Source organism: Lonchura striata, chromosome 17 (genome assembly GCF_046129695.1).
Source record: "Lonchura striata isolate bLonStr1 chromosome 17, bLonStr1.mat, whole genome shotgun sequence".
Taxonomy (NCBI): domain Eukaryota; kingdom Metazoa; phylum Chordata; class Aves; order Passeriformes; family Estrildidae; genus Lonchura; species Lonchura striata.
Genome location: NC_134619.1, coordinates 9249157 through 9266420, shown reverse-complemented (window position 1 = coordinate 9266420; position 17264 = coordinate 9249157). Strand labels below are relative to the sequence as shown.

At 44.4% G+C, this 17264-nt stretch overlaps 1 protein-coding gene across 1 annotated transcript; it reads right to left on the bottom strand.

Annotated features, from left to right (window-relative positions):
* Nucleotides 1-2303: 2303 nt before the first annotated feature.
* On the bottom strand, nt 2304-16141 carry YWHAB (tyrosine 3-monooxygenase/tryptophan 5-monooxygenase activation protein beta). The gene is made up of 6 exons (XM_021527865.2): nt 16027-16141; nt 8352-8652; nt 7230-7353; nt 6096-6259; nt 4658-4753; nt 2304-4195 (listed from the first exon to the last, which is right to left on the bottom strand). Exons 2-6 carry the CDS (start codon nt 8643-8645, stop codon nt 4139-4141), a joined length of 735 nt encoding a protein of 244 aa, XP_021383540.1. The 5' UTR covers nt 8646-8652; nt 16027-16141; the 3' UTR covers nt 2304-4138.
* Between the last annotated feature and the right edge of the window lie 1123 nt (nt 16142-17264).

Here is a 17264-nt window from a genome sequence, read left to right as displayed (position 1 = left end):
CACTTGTTTAGACACCTATGGATACCCAAAATTAACACACATATATAGGAGACGTGCATCGAGCAATCCCCCGGCCAAAGGCAGGTCCCCACGGCGGGGAGCCCGTGGCAGAGCCGCGCACCGGCTCCGTGACCCAGCCCCGCTCCTCGCACCGCCCACAGCCCTCCCCAGAGAAACACAGGGTAACGGAGCAGCCCCAGGCCCCTCCACAGCCAGCGGGGCAGGGAGGGAAGGGAGCTCAGCCGGGGAGCGGCCGGGCAGAGGCGGCAGAGCCCCGCCGGGGAGCGCAGGGCAGCGCACAGCGCCGGACACGGGGCAGGGCTGCGGAGGAGCGCTGCTCGCCCTGCCCGAGCCCCCGGCCCGCAGGAACGGCCCCGGCAGCCGGAGCTGGGCTGCTCGCCCCGCACTCACACCGAGCGCTCGCCGCGGCAGCACCGCTCCGCTGCGGCTGCCGGCGCCGCCCGCCTCTTCCGCGGCGGCCCCGGGGGCGGGCCGGGACCCCCGCCCGGGACCCCCGCCCACCGCCCGCCCCGGCCAGGTGCGGCCCGGCCCCGCCCTGCCCCTGCGCACACGGCGGGCAGGGCCGGCTCAGGGCGGGAGCGGAGCGCCTCGGGGCTCGGCAGGTGCAGCTCCTCATCTCGCAGCTCCTGCGCATCTCCTGCCTTCCCCAGCGAAGGGCCGGGGAATTGCGCTGCGTGTCACCCCGGAACGCTGACAGCGTGTCCCACCCACGCGCTTTTAAGGAAATCACATTCACCTTCTGACATGTAATTCCCCGAAGTTAAGGAGAACAGGCAGGAGCCGTACACGGCTCGGTTACAGATCACTCATCACCGGGCACTCATGCATTTCCAAACTGCACAGCAACCTCCCTCAGGACACAACAGAGAGACAGGGAATATGGCCTCTGCCATCATCATCCCTTGTCCATATGGCCTAGGAGTTCTGTAAGTTCACTTTCATCCACTGAGGTCGCACCCCAGCTGTTCTGGACATGATTGTGCTACTGAAACGCTGAATGAACAGAAACCCCGAGCCGCAGGCAGCTCCACCCCATCCTGCAGCCTCAGAAGGGTCAGCTGCGAGGCAATCAGAACCATCACCTTCACAAAAGCCTTCTGGTGGTTTCCCACACCAAGATGCCTCACCCGCAGGTCAGATCAGCATCAGCACCAAGAATGAGAGGCTGCAGCAGCAACAGTTTGATGAGTCAAAAATGTTGAGAGCACCTGGACTCTTACTGTGGCTGGGTCAGCTGCAGTGCCCTTTCCCAGAAAGACAGAATTAAATAAAAAATGGGGACACCCTCTCAACTCATCACTGCTGCAGACCAGCCTCCTCAGCTCACGATTTCCCCAAAAGAGACAAGCAAGGATGAGATGTTATGTGAAAGGACTAAGACAGGAGGTGGTCTCTGAACAGGAACAGCTAGCAGATGCAGGGATTTTTCTTCTCAGAGCTGACAATGCCATCAACATGAGTCAGACTGGGAGTTGGTGCACACTATAAAATAATTTAAGATGTGTGGTATGTGCATACATTTAGGTATGTCCATAAAGGCTGAAGAAAATGATGAAGTAGTAATAATTACAGATATGGAGGAACCACCATGTAAAGCCATGGCACAGACCAGAACAGTGGTCAAGCAACAGCTGGTTAGATTTTGTCCTAATGCCTTCATTGGTCAATCAAGAGCAGCCAAGTGATATTTTCCACTGTGCATACTTCTGTGATGCCACACTCTGGGAGCAGGACCAAGCTTCCTGGAAGCTTTCAGGCTGCCTGGCATCTGCTACCTGGCTACTGCCATCCATCCCTTCAAGTGTTCTTACGTCCAGTGCACCTCTGCTATTTTGCACTCTTGGTGTTCTTTTAGCACAGCCCAGTGTGAGACAAGCAGAGCTGGGTGTGCAGAGGTGAGGCCAGTCCTGTGCACAGAGCAGGTATTTAAAATATTCCCAAGAAAATCTCTAAATGTAACCAACAGATGTTTTTTTTACAGTGTGTTTGACCCTACAATAGGCAATGACTCATGGCAAGTTAAACGATTATTCAGAGTTGCATTTAAGCCCTGCAGTGGCAATATATTACAAGTATGCCCTTGATGAAAAAGAAGAGAAAATGTTTTCTCCTCCAAATCTGGGAGGGTGTGTGGGAAAGTTTCTAGTTGAAGAAATGAGTAACTCGGTATTTGTAAACCATGAATCAACTCACACAATCCACAAACTGAAAACTGAATAGAAGTGGTGATTTTACTACCACGGGTTTCAGCAGTACTACAGCAAAGATGACAGACAACCAAATGATAAAATTTTTTTTTTATTATTCACTTTTGAATTCTTTTACACTTTCCTGATTATTTTGTGTAAGGTGAAACTAGAACTGTTTAAAAGACATACACAAATCTAGTACATCAATAACCAGGTATTTCTTTTTGCTATACTATTCTCACAACCACGTGTGTGCTAGGCAATATAACCGTCACAGAAGCAAACTTTAGGCAGAATACTGGTCAGTAAAAACAAAGCGAAAAGAGCTACCAGATATACAGACAGGCTCGGTTCCACATTCACTACTGCATTTATCAAGCGCCAAGTATTAACTGCACAATTTGTTCAGCTAGTAGAGGGGAGTTTTAAAATCAGTGCATGAAATTCTCTTCAGCAGACAGATGGACAAACAGATGGATCCTATATCTAAGTGGAATGTGAAGGCAGGGGATGATACCACGGGACTGATAGGTGACTATTCCTAATCTTTTCCACTGCATTATTCACGCAACTCTTACTAGGTTTTGTTTAATGGGACATGTTTGAAACATGGTAAGGTGAGGACATTTGGAGCTCAAATATTACAAGCATTACAGATGAGTAGGTCTGCATTCCAGTACAAGATGGGAAATCCTGAATATTTGAGCCAGTACTTGAGCCAGTTTCCTGGTACTACCAAAGAATGGCAGACAAGAGCTGAAGAATACAACAGCACTGGCAGCTCTCGAACACCCAAGGAAGAAACCTGTCCTTGGTGAGGTGAAGGCCTCATCCACCATCCTGACATCACCAGGAACCAAAGAAAGGATGATGCATATGGGAGTCCAAAACTGCTTTAATGGAGTTTAAACAGGTGAAAGGGTCAAGGATGAACAGAGTCCGGTGGGAGAATAAAGTGAACTAAAAGATGGCTCAGTGGATTACTTAGGAAGTTTTCAGGATAAACTGAGAATGGGAATACCATGGAGATTTTTATTTACCTAAGAATAAAGTAATGCAAAAGTGGCAGATCACTTCATGGTATCATTCAAACTAATAAGGCCATTCAAAAAATTGAATCTTCTCCTATTGCAAGTCCATGGCAGTGAACCAAGAGTTTTTACTACTGAAGAATATCTAAGCTGTAACTAGGTAAAAGTTATTGCTGTGGGAAGGGGCTTAGTCATGCATGTGGTATGAGCATGAAAGCACTTTGAGAAGTCAAACCCCAGTTATCTGCCTGTGTAAAGAGTTTGGAAATCAAGCTGCTAACTCCCCTGTTTCCCTCCTCCCCAAAACAAACCCCATCCCCAGAAAGACAGGATTGACAAAGTGAGCTTTTAACTGAAAGTGGTGCCTCAGACTCGGTTACAAATGTCTACAGAGTGTGCCTGTTCAACTACCTCATAGCAGTGTCCCTAGCTGGAATGCCATACATTGGATTGTTTTCCTTCCGTGCCCCAGTGTGACAATAGAATCTCTATAACTTTCTGTACAACTTTACAACAGAATTGTATTTCAACTATTTTGGTGCCAAATTAAGCTCGCCAGAGTTACACAATTGATGTCTACTTTTCTACCAATAAGAGTTTTGTAAAGTCAATTGCAATCACAAAACCCTTTATTATTATTATCATCACAGTGTTCAGTTAAAAATATAAACACGGTAATCGGAACTGTAAATGTTCAGAATAGGAAAGTTCGGAATGCCATTGGAATAACCGACCTCCGCTCTAGGTACACAAAACACCAACCGGTTTTACCCCACAGACAGTTTTCGCTACGTTGAGGTTGTGAAAGTCAATGTACTATTCTTTTTGCTTGTCGCACAAAGGGATTATGTGTAGGATACAGGGTGACATTGAACATATAGTGAAGCGTGACAGCCATTAGTTCTCTCCCTCCCCAGCATCCCCTTCATCTCCCTGGTTTTCCGACGTCCATAGCTGTAAGGAAATACAAACATGTGTTTATGCTGGAAGCACAGTTAATTACAATTGTCAGGAAAGGGAAGACAGCGTAATTAGTAGTAGCTGTGCAATTTTCTCAGCTAAAAGCAATGCAGAACTGAACTTAATAGTAAAGCTGAAGAATAATAAACTAGAACATGAATAAAAGATAGGCAAGAAGCTAGCACAAGCTGGAAAGTTCCACATAAAACTGTTGAGAACAAACTCCACTCTGTGTTACAAAAGGAATCTGAGTTTGTTACAGCAGTTAACAAATGATTCGTAGTTCGAACAAGCAAGTCTAACTGGTCTGGTTACAAAAAGCATCGCAGTTAACACATGCAGTTAATGCCTCAGAAAAAGCTTTTAACGGCACAGAACCGCATCAGCTTTCAGATGCTGAGTCCCACTTCAGAGTGCAGCAGCCTAGAGTGCAGTGGTTTGCCCCATGGTACTCACAGTGAGGTTGTCCCTAAGCAGCTGCATGATCAGGGTGCTGTCTTTGTAAGACTCTTCATTCAGCGTGTCCAGCTCTGCTATTGCTTCATCAAATGCCTAGAAACATAAACACAGCCCTTTCATACTCAGCTTTCTGAAGTCACTTCTGCTTATACAGAACTTAAAAACTGCCACATTACTATCCACATTCTATAAAAAAGCTTCCAGTATTTTAGCTTCCACCACAAGAAGAAATGTAAAACAAAGTGAGTACCAGATCCTAGACAGCCAGGGGAAAACAGAAGTCTTCAGGGGTGTCCAGATAAAAGCCCAGAAAAACTTTACTAAATGCCAATTCCAAACACTGAAGAGACAAGAGCACACTATGTGTCATGCTGAAAAATGGTTCACATAACTTGAAGTCAGGTTTAAGACAACACTTAAAAATAAGACTTTCTTTTAAAAAGGAAGGTCTCCTTGGTCTAAATAAGCAGTGAAACACAAAGGTACCATTACTTGAATAAGTATATATTTATATATATTGCACATGAATCAGTAGACAAGAAAATGGAACACAAAATTTTTCGACAGTGGGGAGGAAGGTTTCCAATTTCTTTTCAAAACAGCAGAGGAAATCAGGTATGTTCCACTAGAGATTAACAAAGCCATTCTTCCCATCCATCTGTTACACATGAAAATCAATACTGTGAGTCTGAGAGCCGTAACTGCTATTTCTTCATTCAGGTTTCAAAGAGATGCAAGCATTTTGACTAAAAAAAGCAAGAACAGCAGCAGCATTTTACAGCATCACTTCTTGCTACAAAGTCTTACTGAAGTGCATATTAACAACACAAAGATTCACCTAAAGCCCTGTTATTCAAGTTACTAGCAGACAATATTCACAGATGCAAAAAGCTCCATTTAGAAGACTAATCCTATTTTAGGAAGAAGGCTAAGGAAAAAATGACTGGCTATTTACTTGCTACAACCCATCACAAAAGCTCTTTTTGGTCTCTGGAAAGAGACCTCTGGAAGAGGCACACATGCACATGGATAACAAGGACATTCAGGGCTACAAAGATGGGCACACAGACAACACTTCATGTACTGGCTAAGTGCTCCAATCTAAAGAAATATTTCACTTTAGAAGTGCTAAATTAATTCAAGTGTTTTCCATTTTGACACAAACACATTCAAAGAGAATTAGGTGGACATTAAACAGAGGCAATTTGTCTTCCCTGTCACTGGAACAGCTGCAGTAGCAAATTAGCCTTACCCAAAGCTAAGCTAGTCTAGCAAATCAACTTACCTGAAACTAGACTACAATGACAAGCATTTTATGACAGCATTTTTAAGGAATTTGATATGAAAAAGCATAATCATCTACAAAGTGCTACTGTAACCATGCAATTACCTCCTCAGCCTCCACAAAAATTGGTGATATGAAGAGTCTGCTTACCGTCTTTGCCAGATTACAGGCTTTTTCAGGAGAATTTAGGATCTCATAGTAGAAGACAGAGAAATTTAGAGCCAAACCAAGTCGAATGGGGTGTGTTGGCTGCATCTCTTTCTTGCTAATTTCAAATGCCTCCTGATAAGCTTGCTGGGAGTTTGCTACCGTTGCTGCAAGAAGCAATTACAACCACATAAATACACAATACATCTCTCTACTTCACAAGGGAAGCAATTATATTCTCAGCCTAGACTACAATTCCACCAGAAATTCATACAATTACCTATTCACAGACACTTATTTCAATGTTTTTACATGCAAAAGCCTTCCACTTGCCGAACAATTAATGCTGAAATAGATTTTTTAAATAGAAACTTAAAATAAAATCCAACAAATTCCAACCAGTGTGAATGGATGTAAACTCTACTTAAGTGTTCTGGTTTAAACCATTCATTCCCAGCCCAGCTGAAGAAGTCATAATTATCAATAATAAATCCAGACAAAGCCATATGGGGAAGAACAGGTAACTAAACTGCTGCAGGTAGGTCATTAATTTTGTGTTTCAGGTTGGGGTTTCAGGGCAAAGCCAACAGTCCCCTCCTGGTTAGTGAGTAACAATAAGCTCCATACTGACATCAAGCTAAGTTTGCAAGACATGGACTACATTAGACACTCACAGGAATTCAGACAGTTCAGCACTTTCCCATTTCAGAATTTATTACTTTAGAACCCAGGAACCCAATATCCCATATCTGTACGGAGAAACACTTCACTTTGCAAACAGTGAAGACTTGAGCTGAATCCATATTTTAAACATGAGATCAAACAAACAAAGCACTTTCTATGAGAAAGAAACCTACATTCTCCAGGAAAATGATTTTACACTGCCACATATGCTCGAAAACTGGCTACTGTGGTCAGGGCTGCAAGCAGAGTTTGATGGCATTGATGAACATCTGTCAAGCAGTTTTATTAGTTTCAGTGAAGTCTTTCTCCAAAAGTGACTTACACTGCACCTATCTTCATAACTACAGAGCAGCAGTGAAAAGAAATAAATACATGATATTGGGGAAAAGAATACAAGTGGTTTTTATACTGGTTTCTGCTTGGTCCACAGAGAGACATTTAATTTATACTTACTTTGCTTATTGTCCCCAGATGCCACCTCTGAGAGGTATCTGTAGTAATCACCTTTCATTTTCAAATAGAAGACCTTGCTTTCTGGCTGTGTGGCATTGACAATAAGGTATTTATCCAGGAGTTCCTGAGAAAGATTTTTAAAAAAGTGATGTTACCTGAGTCACAAAAATAATGTCTGAAACAGAGCCTTTGTTACAATGGCGAGCATGAACTGTTCAAACAGTAACAATGACTTCTGTCATGACTTACGCAGACTCATGTGTTAATCACTTTGCCTACTGTTGTCTAAACTCTGGGAAAAAAAATAAAGATAAACTACTTGTAGCCTAATCTGTGGAAAGCTGAAAACGTGCTATGTTGATCCTACCCACAATTCCTCTCCTCAGGATCTGAAGGCTATCAGGGCTTAAGCCTGCTGATGCAAACCCACATCCATGACCAAACTAATGAAAAGCAGCAGCTGGAAATCTGCACATCTGGTCACTTTTGCTGCCACAAATTTGAATTCTATATAGAACTGTGAAATTGTCCACAATAAACTGATTCTAACTCCAACTCCAGCTGAAAAGTTTGACAGTGGCATAAGCAGCACATGTGCACTCAGAAAGAGATGCAATGATTGACTACACTAACAGCATCTGCTCCTGACTGATCTTAAGCAAATGGAACAACAATAAAAAGAATCCCTCTTGTCTGAGGGAAAGAAGAGCAAAATTAGTCTGGGAGACAAACTACACACCTTGTCCATTAAAAAAAAAGTACTAAACAAGACTCAGGATGTCAGCATTCATTAATTAAGGAATTCAAACAGCAGGCCTTTTAACAGGACTCATGTCTGCACTCCAGATCTAAATTTGTTTTCATGGTGAACCCCCTCCAGCCAGCAGCCAGGGGTCTTCAACATGGCCTTGTTTGCTTTTTGCTGCTAAAAAAAATATATTCCTTTATAACAAATTCCCTTAGCTCCATTCTAGGAGCTAGAATTGGACCCAAGTATGTAGCTATGCAAAATTATCCCCCTGCTAAGGTGCTGCAGTGTCTCCAGCACTACTAAAATTCCTTAAGCCTCTCTGGAGAATGCTGCAGTACTAACTACTGTTATTTTTGCTGTTGGATTATTACCAGAACATCATTGCAGATATCCTGCAATTCAGCCTCAATTTTCTCACGATATTCTTTTCCCATCTGCTGTTTCTTCTCGTTTCTCTCTGTTTTCTGTTCGATGCTGGAAATCACACGCCAGGACGAGCGACGGGCACCGACCACGTTCTTGTAGGCCACGGAGAGGAGATTCCTTTCTTCATTGGACAGTTCATGTCCCTGCTCAGTGACAGCTTTCATAGCAGCAGCCATGTCATCGTAACGCTCGGCCTGCTCAGCCAGCTTGGCTTTCTGTACCAACTCACTTTTATCCATGGCTGTCCTGCAATTAGCGAGGAATAAACAGAGAGAAAAATGTCTCCATGGTCTGCACTGGGGAAGTTCATGCTGAAGAAGATCTTACAGTCAGTAATAAGAGGGAAATCTATCAACTGTAATAAAGTAATACAAAGGGTTTATTTTAAAAAATATATTTGACCTTTTGCCAAATATGTATAATTTCCATGTGTAAATGACAATCCTGAAGATATGAAAGCATCATTCTTCAAAGTGCAGCAGAAGTCATCCTGGCATTAAGCACAGCCCTATGTGAATTTCTCCTCTTTCCTTTACCAGCCACAGCTCAGCTGGGGAGATATTAATGAAGACACTGCTGGGGCTTTTTCAGATTTGTTTGTTGTTGTCTGTTTCTCTCCACTGCAGTACAAGAACAGCTACTTAGGAGCACTGAAGCACTGGACAGCTCCTTCTGACACTGAAGATTTTTGGCAAGTTAGAGATGTTTCTGTGGGTTTACATAAACCATACCCAGGAAAGCTGTAGTTGTTGGCAACTATGGGAAGTACATTTATAATGTTCTGCCAGAAAATAACGTGGGGTTTTTTTTTTACATATGCATCAACATACACATAATGGACAACTCTACACAGTTAGGGTGGCTGCAGTCTCAGGTTTTCAAGACCTTTTAAATAACATTGACATTCATAAAATCTGATTGGGACGTGGCCCACACAATGGTCACTGCTACAAAACAAATTGCTTATATAGAAACAACTTGTTTATAATTTCTGATAATGCAGTTTAGTAACCAAAGCTGTGAAAGCACATCAAATGGCCACAGCATTACTGAAGAGCTTATGCCAGGGAGAATGAATAAATCACCCAGGGCCAGGCTCACAGGACAAAGTAAAGACTTTATCAAAATGGTCCTCACAAACTTACAGACAACCCAAATTAATCTGTGAAATTTCTTCAGGTGTGCAGGTTCACTTTTGGACACAGCCAGCTGTTATTCTCATCAGCATTGACCAATACTTATCCTCTCCCACTCCTAAATCCTAATCAGGGCTCTGTCTAAGTAAGTTGTCAGGCTGAGATTTAACAGCCTAAAAAAAAACTTCTGAAAGAAAAATAAAAACCAAACAAGAACAGTAAGTTTACATTTGTATTTCACAGACTTCTGTTCATTACAGAAGTACCTACAGTCCTATTAGAAAGAACCAACACGCTGAAAGAGATTGCTGCAGCCTTTTCCCTGGCTCTCATCTTTGAAGATTCCAGTCTGACAGGCTTCTGATGGAGAACATCTTGCACACTCTGCTCAGCTTGTATTTTACTCCAAGGGTCACCTACCACACTATTATAGAGGTAAACCAGTCCCCTGTGCCAAGTCCTCAAACAGGACAATGAGACACAGACCCAAATTCCAACTGTGATACATTCCCAAATTCATACATTGCTCACACTGCCGAGGATGAGTCCTAACTACAAACTTACTTTGAGATAAGCACAATCTGTACCTCCAGCTGAAGATATTCTACTTTAGCAAAAAATATAAATCATCCAGTATATCAAGTCAAACATTGTTATTTTACGTAAAAGTTCCTGAAGTAAACCCAGCAACCAAATGTACCTGCTCGGTATCTGCAAGTCACACTCACCCCTATTTGTGTTTGATCCTTGTAGATTCTAATACATCCATCTTCATAAGGCACTCAAAGTAAGGACATGGAACACTACAACCAGCCTCCTGAAAAGGGATCTTTTACTGGTAAGTAAAGCTGGGCTCTGCTTCAGCTCCATTTCAAGTGCTGTTTTTAAACCAGTGGAATCTGGGACCTATTGGAAGGTGCCACACAGACTTCAGATCAAAGCCCTCAAATTTGTTTTCATGACAGGGTGACTGTGGGCACCAGTGTGACAATTTGTGGTAAGGCATGATTCATTTGGTTCTCTCTTCCCCAGTAAACTTTTACCCTGGGGATATTACCATTGGTTTCCACAGGCTTATCAAACAGATAGCTCCCAATGATGGAAAAGGTTAAGTGGGATTTGTGATGTGCATTGTTTCTTCCTAATTTGAAGCCTATTACAGCACCAATGCAGAATGAGCCCAAGGAAATCATCAGACCATTTCCCCTTGAGACGAACCATCCAACTTTTCCCTGTTGAGTCTATCAAACCTTGTAAACCATTCCCTTAACTCAACACTATTTGCAGACTATGTGCTTAAGGCAGGAAGTAATTTGTGAGTGGTATTTCTCTAGTCACTCACTAAAATCTAAACATGAACAAAGTACACCTGAACAATGCTTTTTGCATTACAACAGCCAAACAACACGACATTGAAACTAAGCAGTTTCAGAGCACTTTTCGTTTCTTCATTGTCTGCACAGCTTCTAGAAGTATTTATACTGCAAACATCTTATCTTCTCCTCTTCTTCTCATGGAATGTGATTGTTATGTGGAAGCAGCCTACTTGTTGAAATGCAGAGGCATGTAGCTCCAACAGAGTTTACATTTTGCCATTGAAAAGTCACTTAGTTTTATCTTTGATCTGCACTTTGCCAATAGTGGTCTAATCTGTTGACAAGTCATCTGTGCAGAATTCTGTTTACAAACAATATAGTTTAGTTTTGAAAGGGTGCAGAGATTGTTTTATCAAGCTCACTGACATATTTAGATACAAGACAGTTCACAGGAGTCAATGGGTTCATATAAGGACACATGAAGGAAATCACAAAAGGAACTGCACATGAAGGAAAACACAGGGACACAAAGAGCTAATGGATAAAAGACATCCAGAAACCAGTATAACGTAAAATACCAGCACAAATTAGAATGTTGCTTCTCATCAAGCAATTTTCCTCAGCAATGTAACTAATTTATGCACATGAAAGTCATTTATGCATATATGAAACTCAAACTCATCACTAAAGATGGAGCTCCTGAGTGCTTCACTGGCTTAGTTCTGACACAAGAATTCAGTATACACAGGCTTGAGTTTAGTTAATTTGTGTTAATATCTGTACTGTTATCAGGCTTGCTATGAAACACAAGTATTATTCAGTAACATAGATTTAACAGAACTTAAATGGAGTAAGAAAAGAATTGCCCACACCAAAATATCTGCCAATGATAGTAAGCCTACCATTACTACCTTCCCAGGATGCTGCGTAAAGGAAGACTTAAAATCCTCATTTGATTCTCCATTGCTTACCTTGTTAGAAGCTTGGAGAGAGCTTTGCAGAGCTATGCTGGCTTGAGCTCCAAAAGAGGGAAGTGTTTGCCAGAAGGAAAAAAGATACAAGGAAAGGAGTGATGTTTGAAAAGGCAAAGAAGCAACTATCAGTTATAACTGGTCCCTCCCAGAGAGATGAAAGCCACACTCTAACAATGGACCAGTGTGCCACAGTCTGAAACAAGCAAAGCCTAGAGCTAAAAATACACCTAGGCCACACACAGAAGCCATCTACTAAAGGTTACCTGCAGCTAGGAGCAAAACACACAGAGGTGATGAACAGGAGGCTAACAGGAATGGTCTATTCTAGCACTGATAAAGCCATGCCATGGTGGCAAAGGGAAAAGAGGGAAGATGGAAAAAGGTGCAGAGACGTGCAGATCACAGCCATGGAGGAGTCCTGAAAGTTGCCTGTTCTAAGCAGAAGATTCTGATATTAGATGCATTAACACAGTTCAAATTCTTAAGATGCTGTCTTCTTAAGCATCTGTCCAACACAACTTAGTAGCCCTCAAAAAAGAAGTGACTGGATATTGTTCACAATAAGGAATGCCAACCACTGCCCAGCAGTCACAGCCAATAGCACCAGCTGCCAGAAATTTCAATCACCTGAAGTCCCACACTCAAAATGTAATTTTTTTACTATCTTTTCCCTCTATCTCCCATGCAGCCTGGAGCTCTTTCAATCTCTCTTGCAAATGCAGAAGGAATATGTATACAGGCACTATAAGTTAGAAGTGCTTACTCACACTTCAGAAAGCTTTACACCTGTGTGGACAAGACTGAATCATATCACAAAGCATCAAAGGTAAAGACCAGAACCTGCAAAACTCATTAGTTTGTAGCTGCCTGCATCTCTCAGTGGAAGATGCAGTGAGAAGGGGATGGTGTGGCCAGCCTGGGAACAGCACCTGGTGTCAGTACACCCACAGATCTTTCAAGAGTGGATGGACACAGAACTGGAGCTTTACATCCCATTAACAGCTGAGGGGTAAAACATGCAGCTACTGTTCTTCAGAAAACTGCAGGATTTTGAGAACTACAGCTTACTCCTTAGCACTTATTCCATCTGCTCTGTAGCCTTTATTGGTTCCCGTTCCTATGGGCCCTTTAGGACAAAGCCAAAACTAATCAGAACTAACTGTGCTTAAAAAGTCTGTAAAAATCAAATGAAAACTGACACTGAAAATAATCTGGCTTATATAACATATCGAACTGACAGGACAATTCTAATAAGCTTATGTTGGTCTGAAGTCTGCTGCTCTTGATGACCTGTTCTTCTGATGCTAATTAAGTCATCGATTTTTGTGCACTGTTTTTCTCTCTACAGCAAGCATGAGAATCTATCAGACAAACACTTCCACTTTGTAGAAAAGAACTGGTGAGAAAGCAGTGTAGTTATTGGTTTGACATACTGGTCACTAACATGTTGAGCAGAGCTGCAAGTTAACAGACTTGCATATTTCACTGTGAGACAAGAATACAAAACAAGGTTTGGTGAAATGGGAGGGAATCATACTTCCCAGTCATAAGCTCTCTAAGTCCACTCAAATTCTACCAGAAAAAGCAGCAGACTGGTACAGAATTTGCAGTTCAATATTCCAACAATATGTGAACACACCTTATTTGATTTCTGGACAGGCAATTCATTCTGAAAATAAACATTCACGTGAGGTGAGTGGTACCTCAAATTACAGTTCTGTAACTACAGAGAGTAAGAGCTCTGGGGACATTATTTCTAAAATAAACAGAAAATCATTCTCCACCATTCAGGTACACACATGCTAACACGAGTATCTGCATGATGGGGATGGCATTCCCTGTCAACTGGACAGTGCTTCCAACATTTATTTTTTTACAGGAAACGGAGTGCAGCTCTTTCAGTTGAGTGTAAGGAACCTTCCTTGCTTTCCTGTAGCATTATGCATTTGATTTTATTAGTTGTGTTTCTCTAGATGGTTTCCTCAAAGGCTACCATGGGATGTTTGAAAATGAATAGCTCTGTTAAGATCTGAACAGCAAAATCTTCCCATCAGAAGCTTGGGTATAACAAGTTCAGTAAAATATCCTGCAAACATAATGAAGGAACATGACTTCACAGCTGTGATATTCTTGCTGACCTTGTGCAGCACATAACTTCAGCCTCCTCTGCATCTACTCTGGCCTTCGGCTCAAGTCTCTATGCAAATGCTGAGATAAAATTAACATTCTATAAAGCCATGCCTCACCCTGCTCCGGCCATCTGCTGCCATCATTACTTGTTGCTTCGTAAAATTGAATAAAATGACATTCAATGGCATTCACTCTCCATAGAGTATTACAAAATGCCTATGACCACTACCAACAGCACGTGGGGACACTGATATTGTACAGACATCTTAAATTTAGTGAAAGCAGCCTTGTTCTTCCTAATGCCAGGCTGAAAAGCAGAGCTCTGCTCCTGCCTATGGCCCTTTGCTCAGTACAGCTGCAGGTGGAGACATGCTGGCACTTCCACAGCACAACATCCCCACATGGCAACACCTTTTTGTTCCAACCAGCAGAACTGTTTTTGGCTCAAATCCAGGTGGAAATTGTGACTATACCCAAAAAATCTTCCCCCGGGCATAAAGTTCACGCCAAAATAATGTATTCATATCACAGGTAAATCACTTTTGTTAATAATAAACTGACAGTATTTGTATTACAGGGTGGGGCAAGGAATGTGGCCATATAATAGACACACTACTGTAATGCCTGGTATTAGGATACCACACGGATCAGAGTAGGAGCTTTTACCTCATTAACCAAATAATTATTTAGTGAGCTCCTCCTCATCCGAGTTTATTCACATGCATCACAAAAAGCTGCATACTGGCACAGGCCTGCTCGGGAAAAAATAAAACGACTCAACATCAAAATAGCGGAGATCAGAACATGCGGTACTGACATAATGAGGTTGAGAAAACTGCACCAGGCCCATCTGTGCAAGGAGTCTATCACTTTATTGGTACCAATTTAATAAACAAAATATGATACAAGGGATATTTCTGCAGTCCTTTAATATGAAGGGAGAAAAAGGCACTTGTGTTCTTGTTTTCTTTTCTAGACCAGATTTTATCTCATTATTGCTTTAAAATTAAAATAAGCTCATCTTTTTTCATATTAAAAGTGTTACAATTTCTGACTGAGGTGTCCTGAGTTAGTGAACATGTGAATACACAAATATTCCTACAGCCACTGAAGATACTAAACATTACAAACACCGCCAAAGCCTCTGATGTTCTTCCATGGGAATTTAGCTTTTATGGTGCTGTATGATGTGTCTTTTGTTCTCCTATCAGTGGAAAATGTGTTTTAACTATTAATAAGGAATCTATCTGAAAGCAACCAATTTATATTGTGTTCTTTGCATGAGATGCATTGATGCCAATACAGTGATTGCATGTCACTGTTATTTTAACATCCCAATTAATACCTGGTTATACATACCTCAAACAAAACCCAAACCCGTTAGATCTGGGCTACTGCCCAGCCTTTCTGTACGCTGGGACTGAACCAACCTTCTTTCCCTGTGGAGTCCTCCCTAAACGCATCTCTATTCCCAAATGGACACGAATGATCAAAACTGGAAAATAATAAACGGGTTTTATTCCCTTCTAAAGCGCTCCTACACGGCCACGACCACCTACGCGGGCCGGCTCAGAGCCGCGGGCACGGGCACGGCAGCTGCGCTCTCCGGCTGGGCACGGAGCTGCCGGCGCTGGGCGGCCGGAGGCCGGCCCGGCGGTGCGGGCTGGCCCCGGGCAGCGCCGCTGGCTCGGGCAGCGCCGCTCCCGGCGGGGCTCGCCGCGGGCCCGTCCCGCCGGGCGGGCCCAGGTGAGCGCGGCCGCGCCCCGGGCCGCCAGTGACTCACCGGGGCGGGGCGGCGCGGCCGCCCGGGGAGGGGCGGCGCCGCCCGCCCGCGCCCGCCGGGCGAGGGTCACGCCGTTACCCGGGCCGGGGGACGCAGGAGCGGGGAGGCAGAACCGGGGACCCTCCCGCGGAGACCCCCGCACGGCGCGCCCGCCGCGGCCTGCGGCTGCCCGCGCGGGGCGGAGCGGAGCGGAGCGGAGCGGGGGCAGGCCGGGGCGGGCTGCCCCGGGGTCGCGGTGCCGATCCCCCCACGCCGATGCCCGCCCCGGCCGCGGCCCTCACCTGGCGGCGCGCGCGGATCCCACGGGCGGAGGGAGGCGACGGCAGCGGCGGCCGCTCCACGGACACGCGCACACACCCTGCGGCGCTCGGCCCGCTTCCGCCGCGCGGCACGCCCCTTCCGGCGCCAGGGGGCGCCACCGCCCGCGCGCCGCCCCGGCGGGACGGTCGCCATGGCGACGGGGCCCGGCCCGGCCCGGCCCCGGGGCTGCGCCGGGCTGAGCGGGGCCGAGCGGGGCCCGGCGCTGCCGTGCGAGCGCGCCCCGAGCGGGGAGAGCCCCCGAGACACGGCCCGTGCTGCGCTCACACCCCGCAGCCGCCGCGCTGCGCGCTCTTTGTCTCCGCGGAGCTCCCCGGTGGGGGTCCAGGGGAGGGGTGCTGCGGCCTGCAAGTGCAGCAGCTTCTCCGGCAACAAAAGGAACGGTTTCTGGTTTTCTTGTCGTTTCGCACTGCTGTTCTTTGGCTGGACCTCACAGTAGAAGTGATAGAATCACAGAATTGATTAGGTTGGATAAAGCCGTCTAAAATCACCGATCTATGACTGAACGCTTCCACCCCGCTTAGAGCATGGCGCTGCACCCGGTCTTACACACCACCGGGGACAGTGACTCTGCCGCCTCCCTGAGCAGACCGTTCCGAAGGGATATATATCGGACATCTCGGAAAACAGGCAGTGTGGTTATTCTCTGCACCCTCAGAAATAAAACCTGACAAATGCTTTGAATTGCAAAATCACCTTTAAATGCTGTTTTAGTAGCAGCTCTTCCCTACAACTTCAGTTTTCACTGAAAAATCAAGATCCATACTGGCTAGATAAGATTCATGCAACTTACAAACTGCATTTTTCTAAGGAAATGGCAAAAGAGAACATTTTTGGGGCATGAGGAGAAGTCTAGCTTGGTGTCCAAAAAGGAATCCAAGTAAAAGAGTTCAGTTTTGTAATCCGTATAATCCTTTTGGATAAGAAGTGACAGGACACACAACTCAATTGCACTGCACCCAGATCTCAAATTTATGGCAGCAACACTTGTCAAAGTGTTATTATTTGGACTCGGTTCAATTACAGCATTCTGGAGTCCAATTTTCTCTTCTACTTTCAGATACAGTCCTGGGCCCATCAAAGTCACTGTCAGATTCCTTTTTGGTGATGGAAGGACTTCATTAATTTCCTGCTTAATCTCAGTCCAAAGGTTAATTACTTTGGAAACTCAGAAGGAAAATTACTTGGCACCCACGAGTTA

Bases quoted from the DNA above. Each gene is read 5' to 3' on its own strand.
- YWHAB (XM_021527865.2), bottom strand. From the start codon at position 8,645: ATGGATAAAAGTGAGTTGGTACAGAAAGCCAAGCTGGCTGAGCAGGCC. The intron at 6,260-7,229 runs GTAAGTATAAAT...TGCTTCTTGCAG, and splicing joins ATCTGGGGACAATAAGCAAA to CAACGGTAGCAAACTCCCAG. The intron at 4,754-6,095 runs GTAAGCAGACTC...TTATGTTTCTAG, and splicing joins CCTGTAATCTGGCAAAGACG to GCATTTGATGAAGCAATAGC.